This window comes from Mesocricetus auratus, unplaced genomic scaffold, assembly GCF_017639785.1.
Source record: "Mesocricetus auratus isolate SY011 unplaced genomic scaffold, BCM_Maur_2.0 Super-Scaffold_2245, whole genome shotgun sequence".
NCBI lineage: Eukaryota > Metazoa > Chordata > Mammalia > Rodentia > Cricetidae > Mesocricetus > Mesocricetus auratus.
This window is the reverse complement of record NW_024429180.1, coordinates 45,963,263-45,982,371: the sequence shown is the minus strand read 5'-3', so window position 1 is coordinate 45,982,371 and position 19,109 is coordinate 45,963,263. Positions and strand designations below refer to the sequence as shown.

The 19,109-nt window shown below is 46.6% G+C and overlaps 1 protein-coding gene across 1 annotated transcript in view; it reads left to right on the top strand.

Moving 5' to 3' along the window:
• Positions 1-362: 362 nt before the first annotated feature.
• Siah3 (siah E3 ubiquitin protein ligase family member 3) overlaps positions 363-19,109 on the top strand; it is a 62,781-nt gene continuing 44,034 nt past the window's right edge. The window contains exon 1 of the mRNA XM_005070960.4: positions 363-734. Coding sequence (XP_005071017.1) covers positions 600-734 — 135 coding nt within the window. The 5' untranslated portion in view covers positions 363-599. The remainder of the gene's footprint in view (positions 735-19,109) is intronic.

Genomic DNA, 19,109 nt, shown 5'->3' with positions numbered 1-19,109 from the left:
GCTGCCAAATCCGTATCTAGAATCAGTGTCTTGTAGTATTTGATTTTCTCCCAGCAGCTCTGGTGAGTAGAGCCACAAGCTGCCTAACCCATCTGCCTATTGGAGCACAATGCTCTCCTCTTTGGAGGTTTAAATGTTTTACATTTTTTTCTTTTGGGGGGAGTGTTGTTCAGGGCACTAAGAAAGGCTCTCATGTTAAATTAAGTCAATTAATAAATGGAGACACATTAAGCAATCAATTTTGTCAGCCTATCTCCCCAGCATTATGTATGGTTGGCTGTAATCACAAGATAAATGCAATGTGCTGATCTATGGTAATGTTCAATAATACATTCTCCGCCAGGCTCAATTCATCAGGGAGTTTCAGTAGGGGAGGTATTTGTTATTGGCTGTCTCTGCACCTCAAGGATAACATTTCTGTCCTTTTGATTGGCTGCCTCGCTGCTGCAAGATTCTAACCGTCTTATTTTGATGATGAATATGAAGGCGCGCTAAGCCGGGCTGGAGCAGTGTCTCGGGCTGTGCTCCCATTCAGAGCCCAAGGACTTACAGCTTCCTCCGCTGCCTTTCTGTGCACCAACAACCCCCCAAAAGTTGTGATGCTTTTCTTTACCCAGTGCTTTGGGGCTGTGTTGGATCTCATTCACCTCCGGTTTCAGCACTACAAGGCTAAACGGGTTTTCTCTGCTGCTGGGCAACTTGTCTGTGTGGTCAACCCCACGCACAACCTAAAGGTGAGTCACTTCCTCTTACGCTTTCTAGCCATCTCCGTGGGGGATCTAGCCTTTTTTTCTCAGGAGACATATCAGGGAGCTCGTGCAAACAGTTTGCTGGAGCTAGGATCACGACGCTCTGGAGCCGCTTGCTTGCCGAGGCTCACTCATTCTCGCTCTCTGGGTGGCATGGTGCTTTCACAGTGACAGTGTGGTGCTGCCTGGACTGGCAAGCAACAGTGGAGTGGGCATGTAGTGTCTCCCCGACTCTGTCCTCCGAGCAGGGTGTGGGGGCAGCAGAAGGGAGGGTGATTGGAAGAGTCCGGTAGAGGTGTCCTTACCTCCCTCCCAAACATTTGTGGGCCAGTGCCCCTGAGAGGAGATCTGAAAAGTTATGCAAATTGCCATCTGCCCTGCCGGTCGTACAAGGATTTGGCCATAGAAAAGTAGCTACAGAACTGGGGAGCTTAGACAGGACCTGGGAGTTGGCAAGGGGCCGTTTCTGCAAGAGTTTGCCCTTGTCCTCAAACTGTGCAAAGTGTGTGTGTGTGTGTGTGTGTGTGTGTGTGTGTGTGTGTGTGTGTGTGTGTGTGTGTGTGTGTGTGTGTTGCTGGGAGGAGTTTAGCTCCTTTCCCTCCTGCCAGCTAGATGTGAGCCTTCCCTGAGGACAGCGGGGCGGGAGGAGGGCTTCGCATCAATTGTGTAATAATGAAACCAGCTCAGAGCTGCAGAGGCTGCCTGGAGCCTGCAGGCGGCTGGCTGCTGAGTTGCTGGTGGCTGCCTCCCTGCTCGCTGAGTTCTGCTTCCTCTGTGTTCATCCCTTCATGCCAATGTTGTAAGCCAAGATGCAGGACTAGACGGACCTCTACATGTCACGGTCCATTTGGGGAAATGAATGAAGAGCCAACTGCCTAAGGATGTGGGAAAGACTGGGAATGGGGTAAGGGGCATGCTGGGGGGGGAACTCAGCTAAATCCCCCCAAAGGTGAAGTGGTCAGAAAATAAAATGAAATTCAGGACTCCTTAGGGAGTTGCTTACCTGTCTTCACTCTACTGGGGCCTGGAGGGACAGGGGGAGGGGCTGTGTCTGCAGCAGAGTCTGGGACTGTCTCCAGGAGACCAAGTCTGCTACTCTGATCACTGTGGTCGGGCAGTGTTGAGTGATCGTGTGACGATGAACTCTCATGAGCAGACAGTCCTCAGCCCTCTTGCTGCAGATCAGTGCTTACAAGTGCCCCCCCCCCCCGCCTCCATTCCCGGAAGTCTTTAGACTGACAGCTGTCTGGAGCCTCTCAGGCCTTATTCCTGGGGGCGATGTGATGGAGGGGACCTGGACCATACAGAGACTGCAGCGGGTTGTCTGTGGTACCCAGGCTGTGAGGGATCCATGAATCTCCCTGAAGCATTCCTGTGTTCTCTCCATCACCCCTGCTCAGTCATCTCTTTCCCCCCTTTCAGTGCCCCCCCCCCTTTATGGCTTGTTTTTATAAATGAGAATTCTTTTCCAGTCATCCTTGGCAGAGCAACTACATAGTGTCCATATTAAAAATACTCTTGAATTCCATTTCATGGCCACTTTGGAGACCTTACTCCAATCCCATTATTTTGTCAACTTAAATTAGTTACTTCCCCTATGGCAAGAAATATTGTTTACTCCTGTTTTGCATTTTAATACCTTTTAAATCATGCGACGCAGCAGTTCCAAAGCTTGAGTTTACGTGGTTCACTGACTGCACCCAATGATGGAGAAGGGGTGCTTAGAGCTTGCTGGGTGGCAAGGGGAATCATCCATGCATGTTTTTTCCATGATAATGGCTTGTTGACTGCAACAGTCTTGCTGCCCCCAATCCATGGGCCCAGAGTCGGGGTACAGGGCTTTGAGTCAGCTTTGGACAGCTGTGTGATTTTTTTTGTAGTTGACTCAACCTTTCTGAGCCTTCCCTTTCTCATCTTCAAGGCAAACATAGAGATAACTGTCCTGGCTCCTCCACAGCTTTCTGAAGCTGCTAAGAGATAGTGTGTGTATATGGGCAGGGGGTAGATGATGAATGTGTTTACAAAAGCCTCCTCTCTAAACACACACACACACATGCACACATACACACATATGCTCACACACACACACACACACACAAAGCACGCACACATTCTTGCATGTAATTTATAGGCCCTCCAAAGAGTGTCACTTAGAGCTTTAAGGTAGCTTAAGATCGTGTAAGCAGGAACAGAAAAATAGCTGCCATGTGCTTTTGAGGAGTGATTTTTCATGGCTCAGTTTTTCCTATCAATGCTCGTTTGGCTTTTCATTTCCCATTAATATCCCCTCGGGGACTCTGCTCATTAGAGCTCACTGCAAGTAAACAGAGTGCACTGTGTGTCATAGAGCTTGGGTCCCCGCACACAGAACTAGGAGGGCCACGGTGGGCAGAGGGACCCAGTTAGCAGGCAAACTGCTCTGTGGGGTCTCCAACCGCTTGTGCTTATCCAGGGCCCGGGTGACAGAAGGCCAGCAGAGCCCCCTCTCAACACAAAGCTAGCAGATAGCTACAGGCTTTTTAAATATTTCAATTAATTCACTAGCTAGTGAATTAATTAATTTATAAGAACAGCTATCTATAAGTACCACCGGCTGCTGGTTAGACTAAGGATTGCATAAAAACTCAAAAGAGTTCTTTTCCTAAACGTCAAGTCCAGAAATAGACCACATAAAATATGCCTTTGCTATAATTAGCTGTGATCTATGGGGGGGAGGGGCTTCCTTTCTTTTGAGGGCAAAAGCTATGGCAATGTTAACCAAGAATAACTATTGATCTGTGGTGCTTCCCCCGCACCTTGTAAGACTGGGACGTGACATGGTGACCAAGGCCACTGCGTTCCTTCTGCTGGGCTGCCTGGAGCTATAAGGGGAGCTGTGAAGACTGTGTGGGAACAGTCTCAGGCTTTCTTGAGAATCTAGTAACATTTAAAGACTTCAAGGAAGTGCTGAGTTATAATTCACTAGTGTATCTACTACGCTTCCACAGGTCACCTTCATTAGCAGCCTCACTGACCTGGAGTTCCTTCAAACCAGTGCCTTTCCTTCTAAGTGGAAGGCAGGGCCTTCCAGGGACTGAAGATACTCTGGTTTAAGCTGTCATAGCCATAAGCCCACTCTAATGAAAAGGATCCTTTAGAGTGACCAGCTGACATGGAACACTGGGTTTTAAGTACCTGCCTGGAAATGGGTGAGAGAGACTCACTCCCCCCAACCCCCGTGCTTGTCCTTGTAACACTGTGCCTAGAGCAGAATTCCAAATGGTGCCCCCCCAGTTTTCCTTTGCACCCCCTGAAAAGTACTCCTCCAGGAGCCGGCATTTGAGCTAGAGGTCTCCAGGTGCTGCCCCTTCCAGGTTGGTCGTTTTTCTCTCCTGGCTCCTCTCCCATTGGCCTAGCCACCAAGGCAGCCCTGCCGTCTGCCCTGTCTGTAGGGTGTCACAGTCAGTTCCTGCAGCCAGGCTTTTCCAGGGAGGGGTCTGCAGGCCCCCCAGAGCCCCCCCTCATCTCAGTCCTCAGCCTTTCCCAGTCCACGGTGAGTGGGAACGGCTGGTGGCTTCCTCCTCTTTAACCACAGCTTTGATAAGCTGAGTTCTTAAAAAGAAATGCTAGCAAGGTGTTTTCTGGCAAACTTTTGAAAGGCTCTGCCTGATGCTGCCACCCAGTGCCCTCCTATGCATGGGGCCTAAGAACATTAGTACCCCACCTCCCTGCCTGCATTCAGCGGGGGCCCTGCCATTCTTTCTTATAACTCGTTAATCTTGGATTTACAAATAGAGCACACACACACACACACACACACACACACACACACACACACACACACCATGAGGAGTGACAAACTGGACAACGGTAGTTTTGCTTCAAGTGCCTGGCAGATGCGAAATCTGAAACTGGGGGTATTCCAGGTCCGTTCCTTACGGCATCTAAGCGTCCTTCATCCGTAGAGCAGCTTGTGTGGATGAACGTTTGTGCTGTGGTGGTGGGGAAGAGGGTGTAGTATGGAGGAAGAGTTGGGAAAAGGAGGAGGGAAGGCAATGGGGGGGGGGAGAAGTTGAGAGGGGAGGAGAAGATGGGGCTGGGGAAAAGGGAGAGGACAGGGGAAGTCCTCTGAGGAGAGACGAGGAAGGGGAGATGTGAGACCGGCAGAGTCAAACAAGGCTTCTGCCTGTGCTGTGTGAGCCGACCTTGGAAACCCTGAATTGCCCCGGGCTTTGCTAACTCTGCCCAGCGGGGGGCTGGAATGAGACCGGAAGACTGGAGACTGAGAGTCAGCCTTTGGAGTGTTCAGCGTGAATGCCCACTTGAAAGCGGTTCAAAGCTTTGCAGCAAGATTGTTGAAGAGCTGGTATGTGGGGTTACCCAGTTCTTAACCCATGTCAGAGGGCCCTGTTCTCGGTCTCTTCAACGTTTTCCCCAGGTTCTCTCTCAGTTTGGAGTCTCCTCACTGCTTCTTAGCAGCTGAGAAGTTAGGGGCAGGGTGTGGGCCGAGAGGGGGCGGGGAGCAGGAGGCCTAAGGTCTATCCTCTTCCGCTTTGATACCAAAGTCTCTAAAACCTCTTTCAGCCCCTTGGTTTCTGCAAATATTCTATGACACTATGGGTCCCAAATAGCCGTGCAGCCTCTCTGGTTAATGGTGATTGCAAATGAGGCCCCTGAGCCACATTACGGGAGACCCCGAGCTCCAGGCGGTGATTTGGTTAGCTGTGTGCTAGTGATTGAGTTGCAGATCAGGCTGGAGCTGGGAGCTGGGAGGAGGTGAACTGATTACCTCTGCTCTGCACTTACCCGGCAGCCTCTGTCTACCGACAAGGACTGTCCGGGGAAATGAGGGAACAGCTAGCCTAACTTCCCTGAAACCCACAGAGAGGCCACAGATATCCAGACAGCCCCCCCGCCCCCACGGCCCCCAGTTTAGACAGACTATTTTTTCTGGCAGTTTGCAACAGAGGCAGGGCAGGGAGCAACTGTCTGAGACGGTGTTTTATACTTAAGAAGTCATCTTTCCCCCAGCAGTGAAGTGTAACGTCATGGACAAGAGGTCTCTCTGGAGAATGGGAGACTCACCTCTGCATGGCTTTTGCAGCTCCAGGAATGATGGAGGGCTTGTCAAAGCAGGGAAGTTAGAGCTTGTATGCAGCCAGGGGAGTGTGAAGACCACAGAAGGGGGCGTGCCGTGTGCCATCCATGGTAGAGCTGAGAAGGAAGTGCCGTTTATGGGATTTGGGGCCAGAGTGGGATGGAGTTCAATCCTGCTTTCCTGGAGCATGTCTCTTCCTAGTTCTTATGGAAATGCAATGTTCCTACACATTCCTGGGGTCCAGGATGATAATTCAACGTGTCATACAATGTGCCATGAACAAATTGTGGTAATTATCATTTCCATCTCCTCCAGCATTGATTATTTTGGTTTTAGGAAACTTCGGAACTAAGTGATGTCTTTGACCTTCGTGAACTTCATTTCTTTTCATTTATAAAAAGGGGTGTGGGGAACAACACCACCGCTTTGGCCCAGCACCTGGTCTGTGGTAATCAAGCCTGTTGGCATTGCTATGAGTTCATCAGAAATACCTTTCCCACAGATTAAGGGTACACCATGGTTTATCCTAGGCTGGCTGGGGTACACATTCTGAAACCTTTGGCATATTGTAAATATGACCCAGTTCTTGTGTCTAACTTGAATGGGTGAACGAACTCCTCACACTAGATGTTACAAAGATGTGGTTTGGATGACATGTTCCTCCATAATTCTCAGGCCTTTGAACACTTAGTCCTCAGTTGTTGGCTGTTTGGAGAGGATTAGGACCTTGCTGGAAGAGGTGTGTCACTGGGGTAGGCTATGAGGTTTCTAAAGACTTGAGCCATTTTGAGTGCTCCCTGGGGTCTCCTGTTTGTGGCTCCAGCTGTGAGCTCTCAGCTTCTGCTCTTACCACCTGTCACCTGCCACTTCTGATTCCACCATTATGGATTCTAGAACAGTAAGACCCAAATAAACCCTCCCTGCTACACTTCCTTGGTCATGGTGTTCTATCACAGCAAAGAAAAGTAACTAAGTGTCAGTGAGGAGGCCTGGGCAATCTATGGAACCCGGGGTAGTAGATCAGTATTTTTCCCTGGTGTACGAATGGACTTGAGGAGCCCATTTCCCATGGAGAGATGCTCTCTCAGCCTGGACACATGGTGGAGGGCCTAAACCCTGCCCCGGATGAAACTTAAAATCCTGTAACTTTTGGCATTTCTTGAGATGGTGTCCCTTCACACTTAGTCTTCACAAAGCACAACTCAGGCAACTTGCTGAGGACTAATATTAAATGTACTCTATGTCACTGTAGAATATTGAGCTAAGAGCTTGCATGTTTCATTCATCCTCCTGTATATAAACACCTGTATGGTGCCCCAGCCCCTGCTGAGTAATCCTAGGAGGCTTTCTCTGTATTTCTCAAGGCTGCTGGTAGAGCTGGACAGCTGCAGCTTGTATTGACTTTGATCCCTTCCTCTGCTTGCTGGGACAATTCCCAAGTCAACTATTGCCTCAGAGTCATTATCTTGGGTTCTGTTGTGGGGTGAACTCAAGTGAAGACTATGCACATAGTTTTTAGTTTGTGGTTTTGTTTGTTTAATCACCTTACATTTACTGAGCACATACTAAGTACCAAGCACCTTAGTTTCCTTGAATTGCTTTGAAAAGAAGAGTTGGGGCCTTATAAACCCCTAAAGACATCAGTCAAAGGAGTTGTGAATATTTTGTTGACAGCTTTTTAAAGAAAACTCAAAAACTGGTATCAAATTCTTGTCCTCCCACCAAACAGAAAGAACAAGTAGATGTATGTGTAAAATTACAGAAACGTAGATTCACAATGATGATTGTAGGTGATGCAGGTCTGCAGTTTCTGAACTCAGTTAAAAAGGGAAGATTCCACCAAATGTTTGATACATGAAAGTGAGTGTTAAAATTAGCATGCATGTCTAAGTTACCTGTATTCCAGCTCTTCTCCCCATGGGTTCACACCACAAGCTGTTTCTATAACAAACGAATATTGAGGTTAAAAGGAAAACCGAACCATCTCTATTGCACACTTGGAACCTCTCACTAACACACAGGTCTGGTTAGCCAATGGGAAAAGGCTTGTCCAGAAATAACACCTCTCATAGGGTGAACCGTATGGAGGACTTCATTGAAAAACAGCGAGGGTCTCAGATGTCCTCTGCTTCCCCTGACAACAGCTCCTTTCCCCAGGCTGCTAGGCGAGGCCCTCACTCTGACAGGTGCAGTTCTGCAGAGTGCTGTAATCACTCTGTAATCGGAAGACTCAAGTAAATTGCAGGGCCTTTCAGAAAGCTTACATGGTATTGATTTTTGAGAGACACCGTGGAAATTTTGTAGAGAAATGATAGGAATGAACATGCACAAGTTGAAAAAGAAGCAGCCAATGATTGGGCTTTTGGCTTGAGTGCGATTTAAGCCCCCTTACAAGACAATTTAAAAATAATCACATGTTCTGAACATAACTATGGCTAGAAGCGACATTTGGTGCACCTCTTCCAAAAGACCACTTAGAGAAAAATACATATTTTCTCAAATACCAGTTAGTTGCTAGGCATGATGGCTCATGCCTGTAATGCCAACATTTAGGAAGTTGAAATAGGAGAATTACCACAAGTTTGAAGACAAAGTGAACTACATAGTAAGTTTTCAGGCCAGCCTGACTGTGGTAGTTTGAAAATAAGTGCCCCCCCCATAATTTCATAGGCAATGGCACTATTTGGAGGTGTGTCTTTGTTGGAGTGGGGATGGCCTTGCTGGAGGAAGTGTGTCACTGTGGGGGCAGGCTTTGAGGTTTCCTATACTCAGCGTACCGCCCAATGTCTCAGTCAACTTCCGGTTGCCTGCAAGCCAAGATGTAGCCAGCACCTGGTCTGCCTGCATGCTTCCACGCTCCCTGCCATGATGCTAATGGACTGTAAGCAAGTCTCTCAGTTAAATGTTTTCCTTTGTAAGAGTTGCCATGGTCATGGCGTCTCTTCACAGCAATAGAAACCCTAACTAAGACACTGGCCTACAGAGCAAGATCCTAGCTCAGGAGACAAATAAAAGCATAAGAAAAACAACCAGATAGTGGATTTGCATATGACATCTTAAAGAGTTATATTAGAGTCCTACTATGTTTTAAATTAGGAAAAGTGTTCTTGGCGTTAGTTGTTGCAAAATTGCTGTCAAATAATATATATTTGTATAAAATATTAGTTGTATCAGTTTTCAAATACCAATTCATTAAGAAAGGTCAAAAGCATCAATGGTATTCTTTTATAATTGGGGAATGGTTTTAACTTCATTCATGTTGCTGTGATAAAACCTTGACAAAGAGCGACTTAAGGTTGAAAGAGTCTGGCTTATGATTCCAGGTTATAGCCCATCATTGTAGGGAAGTTAAAGCAGGAACTTGTCACATCTCATCTAAGAATAGAGAGAGAATTAGTGTCTACAATCCTCTCGGCTACTCACTTGTTTACTTGTGCTGAGCACAATTTCTCTATTTTTACGCATCATCTTAGATACTGTTGTCACATTAATATTTGAACCTAATCGCCATACAGAGTGAAAATGGGGAGCACTTTGGATTTGGGAATAGCTTTGAAGATCAAAGGCCTTTGTTTTATCTGTGATAATGAGCTTTAATTGTCAATTTGACTCAACCTAGCATGACCTGAGATGAGCCTCCACTAGGAAATGTCTATATTTGGTTAGCATATCTATGGGGGACTGTCTTAAATTCTTTGGTGTTGGTAGATCAAGTCAGTTGTGGGCAACACCATTCCCTAGGCAGGGGTTCTTGAACTACATAAAAATGGAGAAATGATGCTCAGTACAAGCAAACCATTTCTGAATTCCTCGTAGAAATATACAAAGAAGCAGATTTACTTATAATGTTAATGTGGAAATAACACACATTAACAATCAATTTGTTAATATCACACATCATGCAGCCTTTAGAAGAGACTACTTGTAGTTTGAATGAGAGTGACTCCCACAGGCTTATGTGTTTGCACACGTAGTTCCCAGTTGGTGGAACTATTTGGGAAAAAGTAGGAAGTATGGTCTTGGAGGAGGTGTGTTATTGAAGGGTGAGCTTTGAGGTTTCAAAAAGTCCATGCCATTTCAAGCTCTCTCTCTCTCTCTCTCTCTCTCTCTCTCTCTCTCTCTCTCTCTCTCTCTCTCTCTCTCTCTCTCTCTCTCATGTTTACAAATCATAATGTAAGCTCTCACCTACTTGCTCCGGAACCATGCCTGCCTACTGCTGTGCTTTCAGCCATAATGGGCATGAACTCACCCTCTGAAACTGTAGACCCACAACAAACTGTTCCTTTCTTCTATAAGCCATAGTATCTTTGCATAGCAATAGAAAGGTAACTAAAACACCATTACACACTCATGAGTGACTGAAAAAGAAATGCATGGCATGTGTAATTATAAAAGAAGTTTTGACATTGCAGACTCCTGAATGGATTCAGGACCCAGAATCAGTGCTGTTGTTGATGGAGCATGAGCCTTAGGGTGACAGTCACTTGTGGATCGTTTCAAAATGCTGGTGACTCCTCCTGCTACCAACATTTGAGGCACTGTATGGGAGGCGGGGGCCATAATACTGCATTTGGATTCCTGGATGATCCTTAGGGCTGTGGTAGAAATACTGTTTTACAGAGAGCTCTGCAATAGCGTCTTCCAAAGAAAGTAACACCCGAGAATGATAGAAGAGAGTAGTGCTGGCTGTCCTGACTACCCCTTCCTTTGGAAGTCTACGTTAGTATGCCTCTTTGCCTGGTTCCCAGCCTGTCACATAACAGAGGTCTTTGTATTGAGAGGAGAGGGAGATAGGGAGTACCTTTCCATTCTGCTTAAGTAATGAGAGGGTATATGAGAGGAAATAAATGCTTACTGTTGGCAGTGTTTACACAGCCATGTCAGAGTTAGCTCTAGTCAAACAGAAATAATGACTTTCTCACCCAAAGTTTTTTTTTAATGGCAAAAATCAATGAATTTTACCTTTAAGACACAGAAAATAACTTATGGCGACTATTGATATGTTTGAAAAATCTGTATCACATAGGCCTATCATGAAGCATGTTTATTTGCAGAATTATAAGCAATATTTTGCTTATACGAGGGAACTCTCTTATGTGCCTACAGAAAAGTTCCCTTTATGGTTCCCAGTTTATAATTAATTGACTGGAAGACACATGAAGGTTTCATGTACACACATGTAAAACACACATGTCAGAGGATCCAGTACAGAACTGCTACCAACCACAGCCTCCATTGTTTCTTATAACAGAGATCTTTCATTAATGTGAATAACGAGTAATACGGTTTTCTCAAAGGAACCCATTATCTGATAAAGCTTTTTATTTGAAGGTCCAGAAGCTGTAAAGCTGTTAATGTATAGGCTACTTAGCATAAGCTGACATTGGAAAGCGGACAACATCAAGGGAAGGACTGTCACTTGAATGGGCATCTTAGGAGAGGAAGATAACCCATGCTATTGCTTCAAAACTGCCACCAATCTGTTTCTTGCAGGCATTAGGATGATCATATACAAGTGAGGATGTAGCCTTCCAGATTCTGATTCACTGGTTAAATTGCATGTTATCAGGCTGGTGAGATGGATCAGCAGGTAAAGGCATTTGCTACACAAGATTGACCACCTGAGTTCGATCCTGAGAACCCTCAAAAAGCCAAATGCAGTGGTGAGCATCTGTAGTCCCAGCACGCCTGTGGTCATATGGGAGGCAGAGACAGGAGAATAATCCAGAAGCTCACCTTCCAGCTAGCCTGGAGAACAGAAAGGTAGCTACAAGGAGAGGGACCCTGCCTCGACAGAATAAAGGAAGAGAGCTGGCTCTTGAAGAGTTGTCATCTGATGCACACTTGGGCTGTGGCATGCACATGCCTACACACACACACACACACACACACACACACACACACACACACACACAAATGATGATAATAATAATAATAATAAATTTTAAAATGTTTTTCTAGGTGAAAAATTCTTATTAACTGTCATTCGGTACACTTCACGATGTTTGGTGTATAATGTGGTGTTATGCATTTGGTTTAGTGTTTATTGACTATTTAGTTACCTTATTAAAGCATTTCAGGTACAACTGTTGCGACTGTCTAAAGCACGGTGTCTAAGGATGAAATGCTTTTAGGTGAAAGGATCAGTGGAACAATTCAAATTTGCTATGAAATAGTTTCATATAGAAAAAAATCATTCCTATAATAAAGCCTCAACTCTATACCTCATGTCTTAGGTAAGGTTTCTATTGCCATGATAAAACACCATGACCAAAAGCAACTTGGGGAGAAAACGTTTTATTTCATTGTGCAACTTGTAGTGGAACGCTGGTGTATATACCCTGGCTCTTTAAAAGAAAGGCTCCACCCACTTCTGATCTCTTCCCTCTCTCTTTCCTGCTGTTCCCTGGGGCAGACAGGACTTTTCCTGGCTCTCTCTCTCCCTTTCTCATCTGCCCTCTGTCCCCCTTTGTCTCTGTGTCTCTTTACCTCTTTTCTCTTTCCTTCCCTTGTTTTCTTCCCCCTCTCCCCCATAAAGCTTCCAATATGACTCATGTCTTCAGGTCCCATCTGCCTGCATCCATCACCCACTGCACTGCAGGACCGCAGGACCGGGGACCTGCCCACTTGTGGTCCTAATGCTTTATTCCCAACACAGGAGCCTGGAGGCAGGAAGTGATGCAGAGGTCGAGGAGGGATGCCGCCTACTGACTTAATCACCCTGCTTTCTTATACCAACCCAGAACCGCCGGCCCATGGGTAGCACCACAAACATGGACTGAGCCCTCCCGCCTCAATCATTAATGAGGAAAATGCCCCACAGCCTTGCCCACAGACCAATCTAATAAGGGCATTTTCTCAATTAAGTTTTCCTTTTCATAACTCTAGTTTGTGCTGACATAAAACCAAAAACTAGACATCATACCTCATCTATACAGGAGAAGTCAGAGACACGACAACTTGTCAAAGCAAAGGGTATGGTTCATACTTTTTTTTTTTTTTGCTTGTTTTTATTTGTTTGTTTTGGGGATTTTTTTTGAGACAGGGTTTCTCTGTGTAACAACTCTAGCTGTCCTAGAACTATCGCTGTAGACCAGGCTGGTCTCGAACTCACAGAGCTCCACCTGCCTCTGCCTCCCGAGTGGTGAGATTAAAGCCATTGATCACTATCACCTTGCTGGTTCATACTTTTAATCTTGTTTTAAGATGTCTTTCTCTTCTCTGCATTTAGAATAGATTGTTTGGAAGCTTCTATAAAGAGTACAGCTCCCTCAACTCGAGCTGTATAAAAATGCCCAACTTCCATAAAATACTTGAGAGAAGCTGTTGACACAGCTTCACTAAAATGCCCAACAAACAATTGTCTCATAGAAAAGGAGTTTGTGTATCAGACTTGTGTTTAAATGGTTTACCTGTCAGACAAAACATTTGAAACGTGGACGGACCCCAGTCTGAGACTGATGCGGCTGTCTGCTCAGTGTCCAGCTGGCCTTGCCTTGACAGTGGGAGCCACCTCAGAAGAGGAATGCAAATTTTCTCTAGGCTGATTTTCCTCTAGAGTGTTTGTATTGTGTGTGTGTGGGGGTGTGTAGACAGAAAGAGAGACAGAGAGAGATAGAGAAGAAAAAAAGTCTTTTTACACAAAAGGAAAAGGCCCCTTGAGAGAACTAGCTCTCATGCAGCACCTGTTCCCTGAGAACAATGGGCCTTTGAAACATCTTTCTCATTAGTGTCTGCACCACAAGTTATCTATTTCCCTGAAATCAAAGAGGAAGGAAGTTCTAATGACCACCTCCTACCTAATTCAGCTCAGCTTCCTCCTAGGCGTCAGTAGGGCAAACCCCCTCCCCTAAGGCCCTATGCTCCTTTGGTTTATTCCTTTACAAGGCAGTTGTGGGGAGGTTTGGATAGAAAGGTCACTAATGTGAAGGGAGCCTGGGGGAGACACAAAATGAGCCTGGAGGCCACTGTCCTCAAGGACCCTCACCCCAGAGAAGGGCAAGCTTCAGGCAACAAAGTTAGGGAAGTCACTCCAGGAAGGCAGGGCACGGCAGAAGTTTCCAGCAGCTGCAGAAGGCACACAGCACACACCATCCTGGGCCAGATACTTGCACTCCCCAGGATGCCTGCTTGTCACAGCACCCCTCAGGGTGGGAATGTGGAGGCAAGCAGCTTGGCACTGACCTGGTAAACACCAGACTGCCCTCCCCTGCCCCATACCATGCCCAGGTCTCCTGGTAACCAGGAGGGCTGATGAGCGCATCAAAGGGTTGCCTTATTGAAGCCAAAGTGATCCACCTGCTTCTGACAATGAAATAAATGCCGCTTGGACCCTGCTCCGCATTCTCACTGACACACAAGCCAGCAGCATGCTGCTTTCCAATAATCCAGGAGAAACGAGGAACAGACTGGTTGGTGCGCAGGCCTTACCCTCAGCTCCTGAGCATACCTAGCAAAGGGGGTCAGCTTAGAGCACAGGCATGCAGCTTCTCTGGCCCTCCTCCTTGCTTCTCAGAGGGGTCTGAGCAATCAACCTTGATGTCTCCATCTGCCAAATGACAGGGATGACCCCTTGCTCATTGCCTCCCTCCAAGGTAACCTTGATGTACAGAGCTAGGGATTTGCAGTTGGACTGACTTTAGATACTGACTCTGTTTAAAAGACCTTGAAAGCTAGATGTGGTGGCACACACCTTTAGTCCCACTCATGGGGCAGAGACAGGAAGATCAGGAACTCAGTGCCAGGAACTTACACAGTGAGTTGGCAACCAGCCTGAGGGCCACAGGAGAGCCTGTCTCAAAAACCCAACCCCAAAGTTTGAAGTTTGAGGTGATGTACACCAGATGGTAGAGTGGTAAGATAAATGAAATGAGAATAAATGGAAAGGGCATGGTTATATAGCTTAACCCATTTTATTGGAGATGGTAGGGATTTAGTAGGAAAATACAAATCCACATCTGTATTGGAAAGATCAAATACGGTGACAGTCAGCCTAAACTATCAACTGGATGCAATCTAGAACACCCGGGAAGAGAGTCTCAGTGAGGAATTGTCTACATTGATTTGGCCTATGGGCATGCTGTGGGCATTGTCTGAATTATAATAACTGATGTGAGAAGACCCAGCCCACGATAGGTGGCATCTTTCTCTAGGCAAGGTGTCCTAGAGTAGGGTGCATATGAGTAGCCGAGCCCAAGCAAGTCAGCACACCCCGGCGGATCTAGAACATGCTCTCCCCCACATCTGGAGCAGATAGCAGGTGTCTGCATAGTTACCACTAAACTATCCCAGACTCAAAATGGCAGGCGTGGCACCTCACCGCCGGAGGTCTTGCAGGTGCATCCAAATAGACAGAGTATGGTGTCTGCAGGGTGGGCATTGGCAAGTATCCCAAGCAACTGGGGACACCCTGTGGCAGAAAAGAGGACCGTAGCCAAAGATTAGCCACTAAGACCGGACTTTCTAAGACCCAGAACATGCTGCCTCTTCAGCAAAGGCTCTCCTGGATATCCCTTCCCCAGGGAGAATCCTGGGTCTGCATCTCAGGTCCCTGGAGAGCTTCGAAGCACAGTGTTCAAACTTCACTCTGCTTTCATTCCTGTGGCTGCATCGTTACGGGATGATGAATTCCCCAAGGGCCATAGCCCAAGGCTGTAGTGTAAATAAAATGAGTAGTTCAAACAGAGGTCTAATTCATAAACAAGCCAAGAACTTCAAGAAGAAGGCGAGGCATGGCAGACATGAGCAGATTACAGAGGGGCTAGGGACGTGGCTCAGCTGGTAGAGTGCTGGCCTACTATGTGCAAATTTCTGGGTTCAGTTCCTGGCACCACATAAAGCGAGGTATAGCCCCATATATAAAGTGAGGTATAGCCCCATATATAAAGCAGGGTATAGCCTGGTATAGACCTGTAATCCCAGTGCTTTGGAGGTGGAGACAGGGATCCCAAGCTCAAGATCATCCTCAGCTGACCCATCCACCACTGTAAACCCCTTCTCCCTCCCCCCCAAAAAAAAGAAAAGAAAGAAGGGGTTAAAAATTCACATTATTCAGGGTAAAAAAAAATTCACACTATCCAGGCAATCGCGACAGCTGCTCAAGGCGAGTTTGTCTCCTGGAGTATGCTATGAAGTGGGAACATGGAGTTAGGAAATAGTGGGTTTCGAGGCCGGGGGCAGATGAGCAGTGAGGCAGCTTCCGCTCGGCGATGCCCAGTCGCACAGCGCAGAGACGAGGGCCCAGTAACGATGAACACATGCAAAGTGCCAAGCACAGCAGGTGTGCTTACAAAAGCCTGGAATGATTGTTCAGTCTCACTGCTAAGAAAATAAGCTGTTGGGTCCAGGATAATTCTAGTAAGAAATTGGCATTCGGGGATTAATTGTTTAGGCTGTAATGACTGCTGCAGCCCAAACTAATGAGAACAGAAAGAGGTTTCCAATTTGAATATCAGGAGGGAAATGGGCTTTGCCAGGCTGAATGGGAAGGTTTTGGGGGAGGTGGGGGGCGTGGTTGACCTCAGCATTGATTGGTCAAAAAAAAAATGAGAAAGCTTTTTTTTTTTTTTTTGCTTTTGCTTTTTGAAAGAACAGCCTGAGAAGACTAGTGAACAGCTCATGCTGCCTCAGGAAAAGTCTTGATTGATTGTTGAAAGCCTGGCTGACTCCTTACTGGAAGCTTCAGGCCAACAAGGCCAAAATGAGTCATCTACTTGCTGGGACAGGAGCCCACTCAGGGCCTGGGGTCAGACCCTCCGTGCTCTCCTAAGCACTGACCTTCAGCAGTCCCCTCCCCATCCTGCAAAATCCAGCTGGATGGCAGCACTCACTTTGCCAACCCCGGTGGTGGGTTGTGGGTAGGACATGAGAACACGCCTGGCACACGGCTCACGCCTGGCACACGGCTCATGCCTGGCTGGCACACGGCTCAGCAATCTTCAGATCACTAGCCGTGTGAGGAGGGTGATATAAATGCATCACCCCTTTCCGGTCCTTTCATGTGTTTGCCCTGCTTCGCTCCAAACAGGACTCCAACCCGCCTGCGTGTGTTGTTGTAACTCCTTCCAGAACTCTGAGCACCATGCAGAATGATTAGAATATCGAACAGAGATTCGAAATCAAACAGACCTGCAATAGGGGCTGGGGAGATGGCTTGGTGGGCTTCCATGAGGAACTGAGGACAGCAACATGTACCTGTAATTCCAGCACTGGGAGGGGAGGCAGGAGCTCGGAGAATCCCAGGGCAGGGGTAGCGGGTGCAGAGCTTGCTGGCCAGTTAGTCTAGCAAAGTACTGAGCACAGTTCAGTGAAGAGACTGTCTCAAAAAATAAGGTGAAGAGACTTGGCATCAGCGCGCGCACACACACACACACACACACACACACACACACGTGCACACACACACACATGAACACACATGCACGCACGTGCACACACACGTTCATGCACACAGACAGACAGACAGACAGCGGCAGACCTGGGATAGTTTGCTAGGTCCAGCTGGACCATATACTGAGAGCCTGGGAGGGACTTGACCTGCTGTAAGGGAGCCGGGGAGGACCGAGATTAGGTTCTGTCTTGCCAGGCTTTGGAGACCTAAAAGTACCACAGATGACAAATGATGGAGGAGAGGTGGAGAGAAGACGATGGAGCAGCTTATTTGTTCTACATCCCATTGTTGCCTTGAACATATTTTTATTTATTCTTTTACGAGGAATAGAGCTATAATGAGAAGATTGAGTCCTTGGAAGATGGTCCCTGTAACAGTCATCTAATGGGAGAGATCCCAAGTTCTTTACCAATCTTCCAGTTCTACAGCACTTTGGATAGGAAATGTTCTTGAAAGACCAATATTTGAATGCTTGGTCCTCAGGGCAGCGAAGTTCAAATGTGGGGTCATTGAGTGGGATTCTGGCTTTGTCACTGAATTAATCTCTTGGGAAATGGGGCCCAGTTGAGAAAGTAGGTCACGGCAGGCAGGATCTTGAGGAATCTCTTTTGTCCTTGGCCCTTCTCCCTTTTCCTTGTCCACCATGAGATAAATGGCTCTCCATCACTCTGTGGTCCCATGTGACCTCATGCCTTACCATAGCCTACGAGTAACACAGGCTGAAGCCGCCGGACCCGTGAGCCAAAATAAGTTGCTTGTCCTTGAACTCAGATATTTTTGTCACAATGACAGAAGCTGAGTTTTCTATCCAGTGCCCTCCTGTTTCTTATTTTTCTTTCCATCACTAGTGATTGGACTTCACAAGGAGTCCCTTTAATTCTTCCCACGGACCAGAGGACACGGAGGACTTTCAGAGACTGCACACTTGGGTGCCAGAGGTTCTGAGAGGACATAGAGCTCTCAGGATACAGAAAATAACAAGTGCAGCCAATAAGCTGGAGAACTTGGAACAGTGGTGTATTGCTGGAAGGAATGTAAAATGGCCCAGATGCTATAAAAAGTCAGATGGAGTTTCCTTCCCAAAAAATTAACACAGAATTACCATATGACCCAGAATTTTGCTTCCAGCTATATACCTCAAAGAATTAAAAATAGAAACTGAAACAGATACTTATGCATTAATATTAAGCACAGCATTACCCACAATGGCTAAGAGGGGGGAACAACATATATGCCTATCAATAAAATGTAATAATATATACAGTGAAACATTACTTAGCCATAAAATGGAATTTTGATGTACCCTACACCTGAAAGATTAAAAACCTATGCTTTGTGAAATAAGCTAGAAACAAAATAACAAACAACACCTATTTCCAATTGTATGATTATATAAAATAATCCAATCCATAGAGATATAAGGCAGGTAATAAGTAACCAGGGTGAAGGGAGGAAGAAGTAGGTGTTACTGCTGGGTGGCCACAGCTCCTGTCTAGGGTAATGAGCATCCTTTGGGAACAGTGATGATGACTGCACTTTGTGTACATGCTTAATCCCACTGAATTATATGCTCAAAAGCAGACAAGGTGGTGTTATGTCAGATAGATTTACCACAATGAAGACATGCACTCTACTTCAGAGATGACCACATGGAATGACCTGAGAGACAACTCAGAGATTGATGTGCTTGCCATACAAATGTGAGGAAGGGAGTTCAGATCCCCAGAACCTATGTGAGTACCAGAAGGGCGTGGTGGCAGAGAACCCTCAGAGCAAGCTGGCTAGCAAGACTAGTCATAGTGGCAAGCTCCAGGTTTAAGGGACCCTACCCCAACTAATTCCTTCCATCAACCTCTGGCTTCCCCATGTATTTGCACACAGTACACAGACACAC